Source organism: Castor canadensis, chromosome 14 (assembly GCF_047511655.1).
Source record: "Castor canadensis chromosome 14, mCasCan1.hap1v2, whole genome shotgun sequence".
NCBI classification, from domain to species: Eukaryota; Metazoa; Chordata; class Mammalia; order Rodentia; family Castoridae; genus Castor; species Castor canadensis.
The window spans coordinates 105825072-105843145 of record NC_133399.1 but is presented as its reverse complement, the minus strand read 5'-3'; the positions used below and the strand labels follow the sequence as shown (position 1 = coordinate 105843145).

The following is an 18074-nucleotide window of genomic DNA, read 5'->3' as shown; positions in this document are numbered from 1 at the left end:
AACTCAGGGCTTTGTGCTCACAAGCCAGATACTCTACCACTTAAGCCAAACTTCCACTCCATTTTGTTCTGGTAATTTGGAGATGGGGTCTTGCGAACTATTTGTTGGGAATAGTCTTGAACCATGGTCCTCCTGACCTCAGCCTCCCAAGTAGCTAGGATTACAGACATGAGCCACTGGTGCCCGGCTTTGATGTTGCACCTACTCATGGCACTGCTTTCTTGTTTCAGCTTCTACCTTAGAAATAACTCCATCTTTATTTAATTTGTTGCTTCTTTTTCTTCTTGTATAATTTCTAGATGTTGGAATCCCTCTGTATTAACAAAAATAACCAGGATTTTCCTTTTCTTTTATGGTCCTGAGGATTCAACCCAAGGCCTTGCATATGCCAGGCAAATGCTCTACCACTGAGCTATACCCCCACTGCCTTTATTTATTTTCAGTTACAGGTAATTTTATCTACTTCTATGGTTTTAAATAACACCTACATCTGATAATTGTCTCTTTACCTCAAATTTATCACCTAAGCTCCAGTTAAATATCTCATTCTTCACTTGATATTTCTTCTTGAACCTACCTCATAAGCACCCTAAATGTCCTAAACTCTTGATGCCCTTGTCCCAAACCTGCCCCTTACAAAGGACAACATACTATTTTAGAAGGTGTAACCTGTGGCCAAACTATATATATATATATATATAAACTAAAAAGTTAAACATCAAAAGAACAAATAATTCAATCAATTAATGAGCAATGGCTTGATCGGATAGTTTTCAAAAGAAGTTACAAATGACCAATAAATAAATGAAAAAAGTACAACATCCATAGCCATAAAGGAAGTGCAAATCAATACAACCCTGAAACTCCATCTCATCCCAGTCAGAATACCAGTCATCAAGAAAACAAAACCAAAACCAAATGCTGGCAAGGATGTGGGGAAAATGAACCCTTGTATACTAATGGTGGGAATATAAATGAATCTAGTCTCTATGGAAATCAGTGTGGAACTTTCTTAAAAAACTAAAACTAGAACTACCACTTATACAACTCTTGGTTACATAGCCGAAGGAATTAAAGACAACATACAATAGAGACACCTACACACTATGTTTATTGTGGCACTAGTCACAATAGCCAAGTTACGGAATCAGCGTAGGTGCTTATCAACAGATGAATGGGTCAAAAATGTGGAATACATACACAATGGAGCTTTGCTATAAAGAATAATAAAATTATGTTGTTTGCTGGAAAATGGATGGAACTGGAGATCATCATGTTAAACAAAACAAACAAACCAGTCCCACAAAGACAAGTACCACAAGTTCTATCTCATGATAGGAGGTCATGAAAGCAAAAGGGGACTACCAGGGAGATGAAAAGGGAAGGGAAAAAGAGAGGGAATAAGAGAGTAACAGGGAGTGAATATGATATCATATGCATTTAGGTAAATGTCATAACGAAACCCCTTTGTACAATTCACTTACACTAAAAAAATTTCCAACAAAATAAAAATATACTTATCGATTGGAATAGTTCTAATATAATTGTGTATTATCTTCTCCTACTAGTTTTTAACTCCAGGTGAAAAGGCATTCAGTTGTTTTTTCTTACTAGCATTGAATAAAAGATCAACAATTTTTTATAAAGAAAGAGTCGGGCCTACCAAGGAAAAGGAAGCATATTGACTGTAAATTACACATTCTTAAGTTGTTTATGGTTTTTATTATTCTGATATTAACATTGTGTAAAAAGTTTATGATCGCCATGGTCTATAATTTGGTAGCAGAAATGACAAACATGAAGTTCTTGAGTTTTAAGATAATAAACTTGATGGTCTGAAACCCTGGTCATTTGGATTATTACACAAAAATGTTATTCGCATGAGGATTGTGACAAATGGTTTTAAACAAATCAGCAGTTGGAATTATTATTATTTTTTGTGGTCACATCATGGTGGAACATACTCTTCGGTTGTATGTGCCATGAACAGTGGATCTTTCATAAATTGCCAGTAATTCAGATGACTTCTATTTAAATACCAGGAAGCAAAAGGAGAAAAGCAATAGAACTTTAAAATGACTGAGATCTTCTGACAATGAAATGAATAGTTGCTAGGCAGTAATACAAGGCAATGATTGGGGAAATTTTTTACAGCTTCCATCATCACGCATACTGCTAGATGCTTTCATTTTGTCTGTTTCCCCATTTTCCTTGGTAAGAGAACCTCTGAGTTTAAGTTGAACACGTATGTGGCTTTCTTGTACAGATACCACTGGTTTTTAAAGGGAAATAAAAGAAGATGAAACACTTCACGACAAATTAATTGATTGTGATGAAGTGGACAAATATTACAAAAATAAAATAACCAAAATTGAAATAGCTCTATATTTTAAAAAAAATGAATGAACACCTTTCCAAAAAGAGAAATGAAAGACCAGATGACTGCACTGGTGAGCCCTATCAATCAATTTAGGAAGCAATAGTACCAATATGCCAAAATCTCTTTTAGGAAATTGTATGATCCCAGTATAATCCTGGTAATGAAACCAGCCAAAGGACTTACAAGAGAAGATCACTAAAGATCAAACTATTTGTACTTAGTAATTTCTCCAGAGAAAAACAAATGTGGAACCACTACCTTTTGAAGGATTCTAAGCACAATGGTAATAATTCATCAGCCATCCCAACAAAATAGCTTGTTCTCAAAATTCAACAGAGAATTTCTTGACAACATTCAGGAGGGAACAGAGGGCCCAAGGAGTTATCTCTATTTAAGATCTTCTAATCCTTCCCATCATTTCACCCTTGTAACTGTTGCATCGTTGCCATTAGCATCTAAGCAAGGTACCCCCATCACCACCGTAAAAAACTGTATTTTGTATAGACCTGACACAAACGCAGCAATGTTGTGGAAAACAGGTTGCACTAGGAGAGGCCACATATGAGAGGGGAAGGGTAAAAGAAGGAAGTTAAGAAAGTGAATATGGTTGATGTATTTTCTATATGAGGCTGAATACAGAATTTTTAAACTGGTTGAAACAACCATAAGAAAGGGACTAAAGTAGAAAGAAGAAAAATAGATGAGGTGAATCGAATCGGGCTATCATACATACATACATGGAAGTGCCACAAGGAACTCCCGTATAGTTATCTGTCTTTTTTTTTTTTTTTTTAATGGTACCAGGGCTTAAACACAGGGCCTTCACCTTGAGCCACTCCATCAGCCCTTTCCGTTTAAGTATTTTTGAGATAGGTCTCGAGAAGTTTTTTTTTTTGTGGTACTAGGGCTTGAACTCAAGGCCGATGCCTTGAGCCACTCCACCCGCCCTTTTTGTATTAGGTATTTTTGAGATAGGGCCCCGAAAACCATTTGCCTGAGCTGGCTTCAAACTGTGATCCTCCTGATCTCTGCCTCTTGAGTAGCTAGGATTATAGGCGTGCCCCACCAGTGCCTGGCTTCCTGTACAGCTAACTTAAACAAGCAAAAACATCATATTTTTTCTCTCTTTTACAAAATCAGAGAACAGGAGGGCAGAACAGGTCCTGCCTGGGGAGGTTGATACCAATAGGAAGGGTGAGGCAGTGAGGAAAGGATGTTGGAGGGTGAATATGGTGCAAATACTGTGTACACATGTATGTAAATGAAAAAAATACCTATTAAAATTATTTCAGGAATGGGGGAGGGAAGGGATAAAGGAGTGGTGGAGAACCTTTGTAAATGCCACAAAATGTACCCCTACTCACACAAAAAAACAATAACTACATTTTGGTCAAAAATAAATATAATTTAATGTTTATTGCCACAAACTAGATAAAATATCATCTTGTCTTTGTCTGGATCAACCAGGAAAAAATCTTAAGCTTGAATATGATTTCAGGAAATTTTTTGGGGTGGTGATTCTAGGACGCAGGAATAATGGAGAAAGGATGAAGAGAGAGAGAGAGGAGGAGGAAGAAAAGTCATCATAAGTGTGTTTTCTTGTGATAGCAATTGGGCCTCAGAGAAGTGTGCAAGACATCTATCAGACTTGTCCTTCACTGGTCAGTTTAGGGTTTGTTTTATGGGCAGACTGGGGAAGAAGCTGATAGGCATTCGTGGATCAAAATGTTGACCAGATCTTTACTTCTTCCAAAGTAAACACCTTCTGGTGAGATCTGACAATAAGACAGAAACAACTGCATGTTTCCCTCAGTTGTCCCTCAGTGTCCCTCAGTGCCCGTGAGGGGGTTGATTCCAGGACCCCATGGATACCCAAATCCTCAGATGCACAGGTGACCTACACAACATGGTGTGTTATTTGGATTGAGTTATGTACGTCCTCCCCTAGTCTTTAAGCCATCTGTGGATGATTTGTAATAGCTAAAACAATGTAAATGTTATATAAATAGTTGTCGCACCGTGTTATTTAGGACATAGTGACTAGGAGAAGTCTGTGCTTGCTTAATACGGATGCAATGTTTTCAATTTGTTTTGATCCAGGGTTGGTTGAATCTGTGGGTGCAGAACCTCTTCATACAGAATGCCAACTGCACTTTGTAACCATTCTAAATAAAGTCACGTACCTCTTCCCCACACCTCCTTGCCCCTAAGTGTCCATTTTTACAACATGTAGGTCCTTGACCAAATATCTAAGTCAATTGTCATAGCAAAGAAATCTTTATCAATCCTAATCTCTGTCCATTTCTCATGCAAGGAGGAAAGTCAAATGCATTGTCTGCAAGCATGCTTACTGGGACATTTCCTGTCCCCACTGTCTTTAGATCTAAGTCTAATCAGATAGTAATACATAAGGACTTTTAAAAACCACGCTACAACTAGCATACTGAAAGAAGATTGAGGTTTTTCTCTCTCTACCAACCAGTTTTAGGGAATCCCTATTGAGGCCATTGGTGTGACGTGATTAAGAAATATTAGTGCAGCAGATGAAGGCTGGCCTTGAGCCTTGATCTTTCTATCTCCACCTCCTAGGTAGCTGGGAATATAGGTGTACACTACCAAGCTCAGCCCATGGGTTAAATTTTCTTAAAGTAAATATATCAACTTTGCCTTGATATAGACTGTCTATATGAAGTATAAAAGTCAAGCCTCTTACATTGCATCTGGGTTCATTATGCAGATGGATTCAGGGCACTGGCAGGTGTCGATGTCATCGTAGGCAATCCCCATACTGAGGCTCAGTAACTGAGCTAAAATAGTCGCAAATGACTCCAGACTTATAGCTTTGGGGTGCTGAAAAAAAAAAGCCCATAAACATAAATGAACACGCTGTGGAGGCATCTTACTTACTGGTAGAAAAATGTAATTTCTAAAAATAGTCACATAGTAAAACAGATTAGAGGTGTCCATTATGTTGGTCACAGAGTGTCATCGTGTTGACATGACTTTTCATGTTATGAGTTTCATGACAAACAAGAAAACTGTGAAAAGTGAACTCTGACCTTGTGCCAACATGTGAGCGGATGACTCATTTGGTGGCACAAGACCATGTTAAAAAGTGCCTGCATCACAAGGGAGGTATGAGGATAGGTAAGAACACCCCCCCCCCAAAAAAAAACAAGATAGCATTTGGTGTCCTCAATGCAAAGGAACTAAAGCAGAAACTTTAAAGCCACTGAGGCCAATAGGAGAAGGGGACCAGGAACTAGAGAAAAGGTTAGATCAAAAAGAATTAACCTAGAAGGTAACACACATGCACAGGAAATCAATGTGAGTCAATGCCCTGTATAGCTATCCTTATCTCAACCAGCAAAAACCCTTGTTCCTTCCTATTATTGCTTATACTCTCTCTTCAACAAAATTAGAGATAAGGGCAAAATAGTTTCTGCCAGGTATTGAGGGGGTGGGGGGGAGAGGGAGGGGATGGAGTAGGTGGTAAGGGAGGGGGTGGGGGCAGGGAGGAGAAATGACCCAAGCCTTGTATGCACATATGAATAATAAAATTTAAAAAATAAATAAAATAAAACAAAGACACGCAGGCTGAAAAAAAAACATCTGCTGAGCATGTGAAAGAAACCACATGAAATTCACAACAGTCAAACTCTACAGGTAGAGTATAGAACTGTGATTGCTAGGGGCTGGGAACAGGGAGCGTGTTAGTTCAAGGGTACAACCTTTCAGTTACAAAATAAATTCTAGGGATGTAAGGAGCAATTTGAGAACTGTAGTCAATAATAGTGTCATGCCCATCAGAATCCCAGTGTCATTTATTCCTTGCAGAAATAGAAAAATTGGTCCTAAAATTCATATGAAAGCATGAGAGACCCCCAATAGCAAAAGTAATCATGAGCAAAAAAAGCAACAGTGGAGGTTTCACAATACCAAACTTCAAATTATACTACACAGCCACAGTAACAAAAACAGCGTGGTCCTGGGACAAAAACAGACATGAAGAGCAATGGAACAAAATAGAGGAGCCAGAAATAAATCCACCCAGCTGTATCCATTTGATCTTTGACAAAGGTGCCAAAAACATACACTGCAGAAAAGACAGCATCTTCAACAAATGGTGCTAAGAAAACTGGCTAGCTCATGCAGACGACTGAAACTAGGTCCCTATCTCTCACCCTGTACACAGATCAACTCCAAATGGATCAAAGAAGTTAATATAAGCTCTGAAACTTTGAAACTGCTATGGGAAAACTCTGGAAGACATAGGAGCAGGTAATCATTTTCTGAATACGACTCTAATTGTCCAAGAATTGACAGATGAACTGTATCAACTTAAGTTTCTGCACATCAAAAGAAACAATTACCCTGGAAGTGTGGTCTCCAGCTTGTCAAAGTCCGTGTACTACTTGGTGGTCGCAGAGTCTAGGGAAATAGTTTCAGTTCTCTTTCTCTGTCTCCTAAGTGCTTTCCCCCTGGTGGGTGGGAGCGCAGGGACGGAGGGAGAAGATGAGCACCATGTTTGCAGACACTCTGCTCGTTGTTTTTATTTTGGTGTGCCAGGCACTGCTTGCTGAGGGTCTAACATGGGTCCTGGTTTACAGAACAGACAAGTACAAGAGACTGAAGGCGGAAGTGGAAAAACAGAGTAAAAAATTGGAAAAGAAGAAGGAAACAGTAACAGAGTCAGCGGGTCGACAACAAAAAAAGAAAATAGAAAGACAAGAGGAGAAACTGAAAATAACAGCAGAGATCTGTCAATGGTTCGAATGAAATCCATGTTTGCGATTGCTGGTGGAATGCAAGCCAGTGCAACTGCTCTGGAAATCAGTGTGGAGGCTCCTCAAAAAACTACAAGTAGACCTCATGACCCCGCCATATCACTCTTGCACACATATCTGAAGGAGTGTAAATCAATAAATAAGAGAGATACCTGCATCCCCATGTTTATTGGAGCTCTGTTCATAATAGCTAAACTGCAGAATCAGCCAAGGCGCCCAATATCTGATGAGTGGAGAATGAAAATAAATATGGTACACACACACACACACACCATGGAATATTGCTCAGCCATAAAGAAAAATGAAATTATGTCATTTGCCAAACACGGATGGAACTGGAGATCATCATTAGAGTGAGCTAAACCAAGCTCAAAAAGTCAAATATCCCATATGTTCTTATTCAATTGTGGAACCTAGACCTAAAATGGTGATGACGATAATGACAAATGGCAATGGCATATTATTATGTAAAATAGTGTAAAAGGGGAACTGTGTCTGGGGGAACAGCAAGAGGAGGAAAGGAAAGAATTCTCAGGGGTGAAGAGGATGGAAGCACACTGTGGGTATGCACAGGAAAATAGCATAATGGAACCCACCAAACACTGTTTGAAAAGTGGGGGAGAGAAAAAACATGGGAAGAAAATGGTGCAGAAATAGCACAAAGAGCCATGCCCCCTGTATTAGTAGTGTATGCTAATTCAAAAATAAAATAAAAAATTTTAATATCTGAGAAATTTGATAGCAATTCCATTAAGCATTTGTCTCCATTTTGGAAGAACTGACATCTCTCATATATTGAATCTTTACAGCTCACCAGCATGGTGTGGTTTTCCATTCCCTTAAGTCTTTGTGCACATCTTTCATTGGTACTGTGTAGTTTTTCAGCATATAAACTCTGATATGTTTCTGTCGATTTAAACAGAAGTCTTTTATCTTTCTTTTTTGAGTAGCTGTAAATTTTTATTTTTGTGTGTGTAAGCTGCATTCCAATCTCTGTGTCTATGTGCTCTTTGTTAATATATGGAAATACAATAGGAAAATAATATAGTGTTGTTTACTTCAACTTCTTGAGAGCCATCCGAATTGTCCTCAGCACACACACAAGCACAAACATAAGGTAACAATGTTGGGTGATGGATGTGTTCATTAATTTGATTATGGTATCTATTATACAATATCTATGCATAATGTCAAATTAGCATGCTGTAGACTGAATATATATAATTCCTGTCAGTTAGATGTTTTGAAAAAACTTAAAAATCACACACTGATTATTTTCTCGTTTCTACTTAACCAAAAGCTAGTCGGGCTGGGGTTTTGTATATAGTCTTTTAGGTGCAGAAGTACATAAAGGCTATAATCCCTGGACAGCTCTGCACAGCCCCAGGGATGACAGAGAGACAGAGGAGGTGGGTGTCTGAGCACCACAGGACAGAGCTCTAGCTGTTATCTTCAGCTTTTCATTCCTGAAGTTAGTAGCTACCGCTGACTTTTCCAGTGAAAGATTAGGCAATGGTTATCCCAAAGATGTGTGAGGAATGAGAAAATACCAGAAGAGCCATTCTTCAGTTGCTTCTCTTACTACAGGGCCTGACGGCTCTCTGCCCACCAGCCCTACACCGCCCCTTGGTAGCCAACTGCCTTCAGATGGCTTCCTCACTAGGAAGCCAGGGGAGGTTTGGATCCCTGTTAAAGTCTTGTTTGGAGTTGTTTGTGACTGTTTGAGGAAGTTGGTTAAATTCCACCTTCTGAGCCTAGGTAAATGACTTGCCACAAACTCTAAACCATGACTTATGAATTTTCAAGATGAATCGCTGTCTCCATTTGACTGATTCAGCTCTTTGTATCTTCACTTTACTTCATTTCTCAAACTCCAGCAAAACAATGTACAAACACAAAAAATAAAACAAAAAATCCAAGTTCTATTTGTGAGAACACCACAGCCTTATGTGGTCATCGATTGTTTTTTTACTTTTTTGGCAGCACTAGGATTTGCACTCAGGGCCTCATGTTTACTAGGCAGATGCTCTTACTGCTTGAGCCACTCCACCAGCCCTGCCACAGCCTTACGAAATGGTGGCCAAACATACCATTTTCAAACACCCTGAGACTTTCTACTGAGGTAAATCACATCCATCAGGGTGGATTCTTTACCTATGTCCTATGAAGCATTTTAAGGTGATTTAAAATTTAAAATTTAAAACTTAACTAGTTTCCAGTGTGTTATTTTTAGATGAGTTCACAGCTGTGTGAACTACATAACTGAGAAAATGTACAAAATTTGAGCTTAAAATTAAAATAAGTGCATCATATTGACATTGTGTAATATGACCTAAAGAGATCACGTCCTTAATAACTTCCTAAAAAGGATATGTTGGACTCATGACAGGAACATGGTGAAGTTTTTATATGGAGTCAATTCAATGAGGACCTCTTAAAGTTTAAACATTTTTATCAGCAATAGGGGCAGAGAGCCCTAGAATCATGCAAATTTAAATATGCATAGAAATAATGAAGTAAGGAAGTCTTTAATTCCCATACAGCATTCTAATATATATATATATATATATATATATATATATATATATATATATATATATATATATATATATATTTGGCGTCACTTGGGTTTGAACTCAGGGCCTCACGACACTTGCTAGGCAGGTGCTCTACTGCTTGAGCCACTCCACCAGCCTCCACTATATATTTTAATCAAGAAATTAAAACATGCCATACCACAGCGACAACTCCTGCGTAGTTCTTATCGCACATCTTCCCTTGAACGGTGGCACCGATGTAATTTACCGTTTCTCCGTAACTGAAATTTAAAAGTGGGTCATCATCACAGAATTTTGCAAAAGTAAGCAGAACTACTGCTCGGTTTTCATAAGACAACATTGATATTGAACTCAAAAATATTATGTCCACTACCGTTATTCATGTAACACAGCTTGGGATGTGCCTAATGTTTCTGAGAAAATAGATTTAAAAATAAATAGCAAGACGTGCATTTTCATGTGGTTTTCTAGAACATAATGAAGAGTCAGTCTGTGTTAGACTGAAATGAAGAAATCTCCCAGAATAAATATGACACAAATAAACGGAATTCTTTAAAATGAGGACGTTAAGGCAGTGTACCTGCCAAAGGGACAGTCTCCCTAGGGACTGAATTCCTTCATCAGGTATAGTTAGCTTGTCAGAGGATGAAGTTATGGCAAATGTATTGGATAGAAAATAAGAAAAATACTAAAATTTAAAAATTATATGTACAATTTGTAATATGTGCATTATTCATAAGAGAAAAAGAGCTTATTAAATAAAAGGGGAGGTTTATATTCTAAAAACTTCAGCACAGTGTGGCTACATTATGTTTGTGTTATATTGAAATGTTTAATAGTGTTCCATTTCTTGGTCATTTAAAAAATTTATCACAATGAAAAGAAGAAGGCTAAATTCCTATATTTGTAGGGTTCAGATATGCCTTTTTTTTTTTTTGGTAGGAGAGGACTTTGAACTCAGGACTTCACTCTACTATTTGAGTCACACCTTTAGTCCATTTTGCTCTGGTTATTTTGAAGATGGGGGTCTCATGACTATTTGCCCAGGCTGGCCTTGAACCATAATCCTCCCAATCTCAGTTCTCCAAGTAGCTAGGGTTTACAGGCATGAGCCACTGGCTCAGATATGCCTCTTTGAATAGATGCTGCTGATATCTGATGTATAGAGCATGTGGTGCACACTGTAAGGGATGATGAAGAGTGAGCTTTAACTACAAACCAATAAATACAGTGATGGATATCAGTAATTCTGCCATAAATATGGTGTCATGAAAAATAATACTCACATGGTTTTGTATGTCAAAAAAAATGACAGAAGACTTTTTTCCCCTAAAAGTCTGCAATCATTAGGAATTGGGTCAAGTGGTACAATGCTTGTGGGGCAAGCCCTGGGTTCCACTCCCAGTACCACAGAAAAGAAGAAAAAAAAAAAAGAGGGTCAAATTAATGTTTTCTTTGTATATGCGTTAGTAATGCCAAAGTATGCTTACACAAGTAAAAAGGCCATATCGTGTGGACGCAAAACAAGATAAGATCTTTTCCATCTTAGAAATCTGTACAATAACGCATTAGCATCTCCAGCAGTTGAAATTTTGTTTTCATCTATCCAAAATTCCATTGAAGACAGAATTATTGTAAGATTAAAGGAAGAAAAAATCTACAAAGGAACATACAGAGAAAACATGTTCAAGCAGCATGATCCAAATGGATTTGACAACCTAGCTATGAAAATGAACTCGTGATACACAGGGAATGTCACAATGCAACTCCCTGTATAGCTGTCTAAACAATCAAAAATCTTTGTTTTTTTTTTACAAAAAAGTGGAAGGCAGAAACAGGTCTTGTCAGGGTGGAAGGTACTAGTGCCAGGGGGGAGGATATAAGGAAAGGGTGTGGGAGGGTGACTATGGTGGAAATATTAAGTACTCATGTATGAAAATGGAAAAATGAGACCTGTGAAACTATTCCAGGAATAGGGGGAGGAGGGATAAAGAAGAATGATAGAGGGGGTGAATTCAACTATAATACATTGTAAGAACTTTTATAAATGTCACAATGTACCCCCAGTACAACAATTTAAAAAAACAATAAGAAAATTACCTCATGGCACATTAAGCATGATCTGTAAGTATGGTCTGGATCTTTAGAAGTATATTAATAGGTGACAAGAGCTACTAATTATATAAGTAATATTCAATACTCAAAAATGTTTGCATGTGAGCAAGCCCCATGACAAGTATTGCATTTAATTCAATCCTGGCAATAACCCAACTAGGTATATAAGATCATCATTAATCATATTTACAGGCAGTAAAACTCAAAGTGAGATAAAACTGAAATTTCCCTATATCACATGTTTCTTCAAGTAATGTCATAAAAGAAGGTACAAGAATTGCTTCAGTAAGAAAGGCAAGTGCAAAAGTATTAAAAAAGCGGACACTTACAGCATTCGTCAATCCAATCAGCTGGAAGATTTTCTGAGTGACAATAGCCGTATCAGAACCCATATGTTCATACTGTAAAATATAATTGCCTTTTAGATTTATTTATACATATAAATTATATAATTATAGATAATTAATATATAAAATAATCATATAATTATATATTATTATATATAAATTGTATAATTATATATAATTAATATATAATATAATCATTATATAATTATATATTATTTATATAATATTAAAATATAATTATATATAATTACAATTATTATATATAATTATTATATATATAATTTATATATATAAATTGCCTAACAGCTAATGACTGTTATTCTTCTGTTTAAAATTTAATAAAGTAAGAAACTTAAAATTACTAACATGTTAGTTTTTAAATCAACATTATTTTGTTATTATATAAATTATAATACATATTCAGGGTAAAAGTGGGAAATATAAAAAAAATTTAAAGACTACAAAAAAGGTGTAAGTCCAGTATTGCTAAACTAATGGTAAGAGTTACTGAGAAAAAAGTCAGCTTTCAACTATTAGATTTAAAGTGAATACCTACATTGCAAAGATGAAAATCAGAAAAGATAGCACCTAAGTCATGTCTGCCTAAAGCAATTACAAAAGTATCAATAGATGGATTAAGGGTCATAAGAACAAAATAATGCATGAAAGGAAAAAAAGGCAAAATTTGGAAACTGAAGAATGGCTGAGAGGTAAAAGATTAGGCAGATGTAATAAGTGTGAATCATAAACCAACAGGGCAACAGAATTCACTCGCAATCCTAGAACACTCAGACGGACTACATCATTCTCTGAAAGGAAGAGAAGCTGGCACTGAGAGAAGACGGATTGACTTAAATTTTGTTTATGAAGTACTTAAGGCTATGAAAGCTTCCAGAATGGATATGTGGAAAAAAACTGCCAAAATATTACACATTGAATGACTCTATTTATATAACCTTTTGGGATAAAACAGTATAGAAATGGAGAACAGAGGTCAGGGGAAGGAGGGATATGAGAGGAGAGTGTGCCTATAAAAAGCAATACAACAGAGTCTTATGATGGAATTATTATTATTATTTTTAATTTTTATTTTTATGATGGAATTATGTATTTTGACTGCATCATTTCCAGTATCCTGGCTGTCATATTGTGTCATTGGACATATTGTTTAAAGAGTTTTTAGGACCTCTATCTATTCTTGCAACTGCATGTGAATTTATAATTATCTTCAAATAAAAAGATAAATTAATAGCTAGAAAATTTCCTCTTATGATAATAGGAAAAAATTAATGAGAATAAAATAGTTCTAAAAGAGAACAAATCAAAGTGCAGACATAAATATAAACATATAAATAATGTCTGTATTAAATAATCCAAGCAAACATCAAGATCGTCTGACTTAATTAAGGAGACGAAAAAGAAGGCAATGAGGAAAAGAGCTGGATTGTCTACTAGGACGATATAAAATTACAATTATACATGCATCCAAGAACAGAGCCAGAAAATTACATAAAGTAAAAAGTGACAGGATTGAAGGGAGAAAGAGAAAATTTAATAATTGACTTAATTAAATCTTGCACATAATCAATAATAGGATACAAGAATAAAATAGAATGAAGAGAAATTTGGGAAATCTGTAACATGTAAGATATATTTAACAAATGATCAAAGAAGAACGCACAGGGACTTAGAATGGTATGTTAGTCAAATTGCAGCATAACAGAATTTATGGTATTCAGCCACAGCACTGCTCAGCTGAATTTATTGCAGGAAAGAGCAATATTTTGAAAAGAAAACATCTCGAATCATTGTCCTAACCTGCCACTTGAAGTTGGTGTTAGAGCAAACTAGATCTCCTTTCCCAAAGAAAGGAGATAGGGAAAAATAATAAACATCAAAGCAAAAATTATTGAAATAAAGATAGAAAAACAGCACAGATAATCAACCAAGTTAGTTGTTTGAAAAGATGGAAATAACTGACAAGAACAAAAGAGAATTGCTAATTTGAAGATGAAGAGGGGCATAACTTCTGACCTAAGTAAGAAACCATGAAGATGGCACAGGAACACTGTGCACAATTGTCTTGAAAAAATTGAGTAACTTAGATGAGATGGATGGCTTCTTGAAAAACACAAATAAACCCGACTCGAAGAAAGTCAAAATATAACAAAAAGACTGAAAAGAAATTTTAAAAATTATTTTAAAGAAACCACTGATTCCAGTTTACTTCATTAGTGAGTTTTATCAGACATGTGAAGACCTAACACCAGTTGTTCACAAATTCTTCTAGAAAATAGTAAGAAGCACTTTCCAACTCATTCAATGAGGTCAGAAAGGACATCAGAAGAAAATAAAAGTCCAAAGTAGCATGTCTCATGAGTATAAATGCAAAAATCCCAAGCAAAGCACTAACAATCCAAATTACACAGTGCAGAAAAAGGACTATAACACCATAAATAAATGAACACAAAATTGGTTTGGCATCTGAAAACCAATCAATATAATACAACTTATTATAGAATAAAGGACTAAAACCATATGATCCTGTCAATAGAAATGTATCAAGCATTTGACAAAATCCACACCCATTCATGACAAAAACACTCCATAAACTAGCGACAGCCGGGAATTTCCTCAATCTGATATGGGCCTCTATGAAAAACTGATTGCATCGTACTTATTAGTGAAGGAATGAATGGTGTCTCCCTTAGATCTGGAGAAATCAGGATACTTGTTATTGCATCAGTTCCACCTGTCTCTCAAGGTTCGTGCCAAGGTGGTTACTCATGTAAAATAAACAGTATTCGCTCATTCAGGAAATGAAGAAGTCACTCTGTCAATAAGCAATTCTAAGAAACCTGCTAAAAACTGTCAGAACGAGTATAGGATATAACAGCAGACACAAAAATCAACAGTACTTCACATATCAGCCACAAGCAATCCACAAATTACATGAAGGAAACACCTCATTTACAATTGAATAACAATAACAATAACAATAATGAGAAATAAGTTTAACAAAGATGTTCAAGATGCTGAAAACTGTAGCATTGTTGAAATAAAAGGCATCAAAGCAATAGAAAGTCCTCCTGTGTTCATGGATTGTAAAATTTAATACTATTTAGCTGGCAATAATTTCCAAACTGATCTATGTAGGCAATATAATCCCTATCAAAACTCCAGCTGTCATTTGTGGGGGAATCAAAAAGTTTATTCTAAAATCTCTTTGAAAATTAACAAAACCAGGAATGTTCAAAATAATTTTTAAAAAGACAAGGTTGAAGGACTCATTGTCCCCATCTCAAAACTAGGTACAAATGATGGTCGAATGATATTTGAAGAGATAAGATTAAGTAGAGAAAGATAGATATGCTTCCAAAATGAAAAACTGTATGCTTCCAATAACATTATCAAGAAAATGGAAAACCTGAAGAGTGGCTAAAAATATTTGCAAATCATATATCCAGTAAGGGTCTGGTTTCTAGAATAAAGAAAGAACACTTACAACTGAACATTAACAAGACAGCCCGGTTCAGACATAGGTAAAGACTTAGACTTCCTGATTTCAAAGCTGACTGTAAATCTACATTTTCTTTTTTTTTTAAATTTTTTCTTTTATTCATATGTGCATACAATCTTTGGGTCATTTCTTCCCCTTACCCCCTAAATCTGCATTTTCAAGCCACTTAGAATTGATGCCCTGACAGTGGACAGAATTCAGTCCAGAAATAAACACTCATATTGATGATTAATGTGTCTTCATTACCGGTGAAGACACAAGGCATTTCCTTTAGGAAATTCTAAAATATCGTAGGAAAATCTCACATATTTTCCATGAGCACTTTAAAAATAGAGAAATAAAAGTTTGAAAAAAGAGAATAATGCAATTATTTTAGGAGTTCTAAATTCCAAATAAAGGCAGGTCTAATTCATGAGGAAATCCTTCAAGAAATAGCCTTCAGGAAACATAATGTCCTTTTCCCCAACACAAACCATTGCTTCCCTGCCGACTGACCATAGATATTATGAATGAAGAGCTTTTCTTTCTCTTTCACTCAGTAAGTAATATCAGTCATTATTTTCAAAGTTTAGAAAAGTGCTAGAATATATCCAACAAGTTTCTATGTTAGAATAACTACAAACTATTATAAAGGAACCATTTATTTTCACTATTATTATTATTTATAAAATTAACAATAAAATTGTTTAAAAATTGACTCCCAATTTCTTACTGATACAAATACTTTAAAATGGATTAAAACATGGCTAATGCATAGTAATTAGTAATTCTCCTCAAACTCATTCAAGGAACACAGGAAAATTACTCTTATAATAAAAAACTAATAAAAAGTGGCATAAGACAAATAAATCAGAATATACTTACCAACTTTTTTTCAACTATAATATGCATCTCTACGTAGTGAGAGAACTCTTTCAACTGAAAAGAATCCACAAGCTTTATATCAGAGTAGTTGAAGAATTACTTAAATATCTTCAGTATTTACCACTACTATTAAAGCCCTTAATGTTGAAAATATGATCTTACCTACAGAAGGAGAACCAGATATTATGAGCAAAGCCAGTTGTCACAGCCTCCTTTTCAGCTATTTCCTTTGCCTCTTCTCTATGCCTAATCAGCCATTTGATTTACTTGGAAATAACTGTCTTCTCTACCTGCTTTTCTCCATATTCTCATTGGTCCTAAATGCAATTCTATTAGCTTAACCATGGTCTGATTATGTTATTTGTGGTATGATTTTGTATATGATCCCGAAAGAGTAATGGGACATTCTTGAGTTTAGGAGATCAAATTTCATCTAAAGTATAAAATTAATCCTTATATAAGTCACCTCAGAAAAAAGCAAGTAACAGAGAGTCAAATGATGGATTTTCTTAAACTAGAACACAGAATCTTAAGGTGGGTGCTGGGGTCTGATGCCAGACACTTAGATCATAGTGGTTAAGTTAGACACAAATGCCATGCTTTATGAAGCTTTAAATCTGGCTTAATTTCTCTGTGACTTAGACAATGCTGAAAAGTAAGAATAAAGTATCATTGTTGTAATGATTATTAATATAAACGTGATAGTTGCAGTAACTTCAAGGGAAAACAAAGTTGAGAAAAGTCAGCAAGACAAATTCAGAGCTTATGGTTCACTCATTTTACCCAAATTTAAAATTCTCTTTCCTGACCCAAATCTTAAGATATTTAAGAATTTCGTTTTTAAAAAGGTAGATGAAATCCCCCTATGGTCTAACTAGTTCTCATTTATACCCAACATTAGGCACCAAATGTTTCATGACTTTCATGGAAAAGTTGAAACCCTTTGCTTGGAAGGCCCCATCGTTTCGTTGAAGTCTGTAAGCATTAGGGTCCTTTACTGGATTTAGGCTACTGAGAGAAACACTATCTGAATGGACCGGAGGATTCAAATCCACTTCTTGGTTCTAACTAACATGGAGTGTTACTTGTCTACTATTCTCTGCAGTAAACCTTGCTCATTTTCATCTTTGAGATTGGGATTGGTGATGCTCACTTTAATAACTCATTCATTTGTTTAGTGAGAAATAATCTTGTTTGGAGAAAAATCAGTCCACTTTTGTTAAATAAATAAAAATTTAATACAAGGGCATAAGAGAATGCCAGGAAGTCTGTCAGTCGGGAAGGTGGGCAGATCCCAGCTTTCAATGGATTCTGAAAGCCAGGTTATTTAGAAAGAGAAAACAGCCATAGAAGGGATAAGTGTGCCTAGACAAGTGACAAAAACATGATGCCAACTGCAGTCTATAGGCTGCCTTAGTTTAAGTAAGTACTAAAGAATTAGAGCTACAAAACAGATCTCAGGATGTCCTACTGGGTTGGTCCAGTTGTGTAGATGGATTAAAG

At 35.9% G+C, this 18074-nt stretch overlaps 1 protein-coding gene across 1 annotated transcript in view; it reads right to left on the bottom strand.

Annotated features, from left to right (window-relative positions):
• Adam2 (ADAM metallopeptidase domain 2) overlaps positions 1 to 18074 on the bottom strand; it is a 64125-nt gene that overhangs the window by 25597 nt on the left and 20454 nt on the right. Inside the window, exons 7-12 of the mRNA XM_074053328.1 lie at positions 17570 to 17579; positions 16572 to 16618; positions 12170 to 12241; positions 11216 to 11382; positions 9904 to 9985; positions 5094 to 5230 (exon numbers count right to left, since the gene is read on the bottom strand). Of these exons, the coding sequence (XP_073909429.1) occupies positions 5094 to 5230; positions 9904 to 9985; positions 11216 to 11382; positions 12170 to 12241; positions 16572 to 16618; positions 17570 to 17579 (515 nt within the window). The remainder of the gene's footprint in view (positions 1 to 5093; positions 5231 to 9903; positions 9986 to 11215; positions 11383 to 12169; positions 12242 to 16571; positions 16619 to 17569; positions 17580 to 18074) is intronic.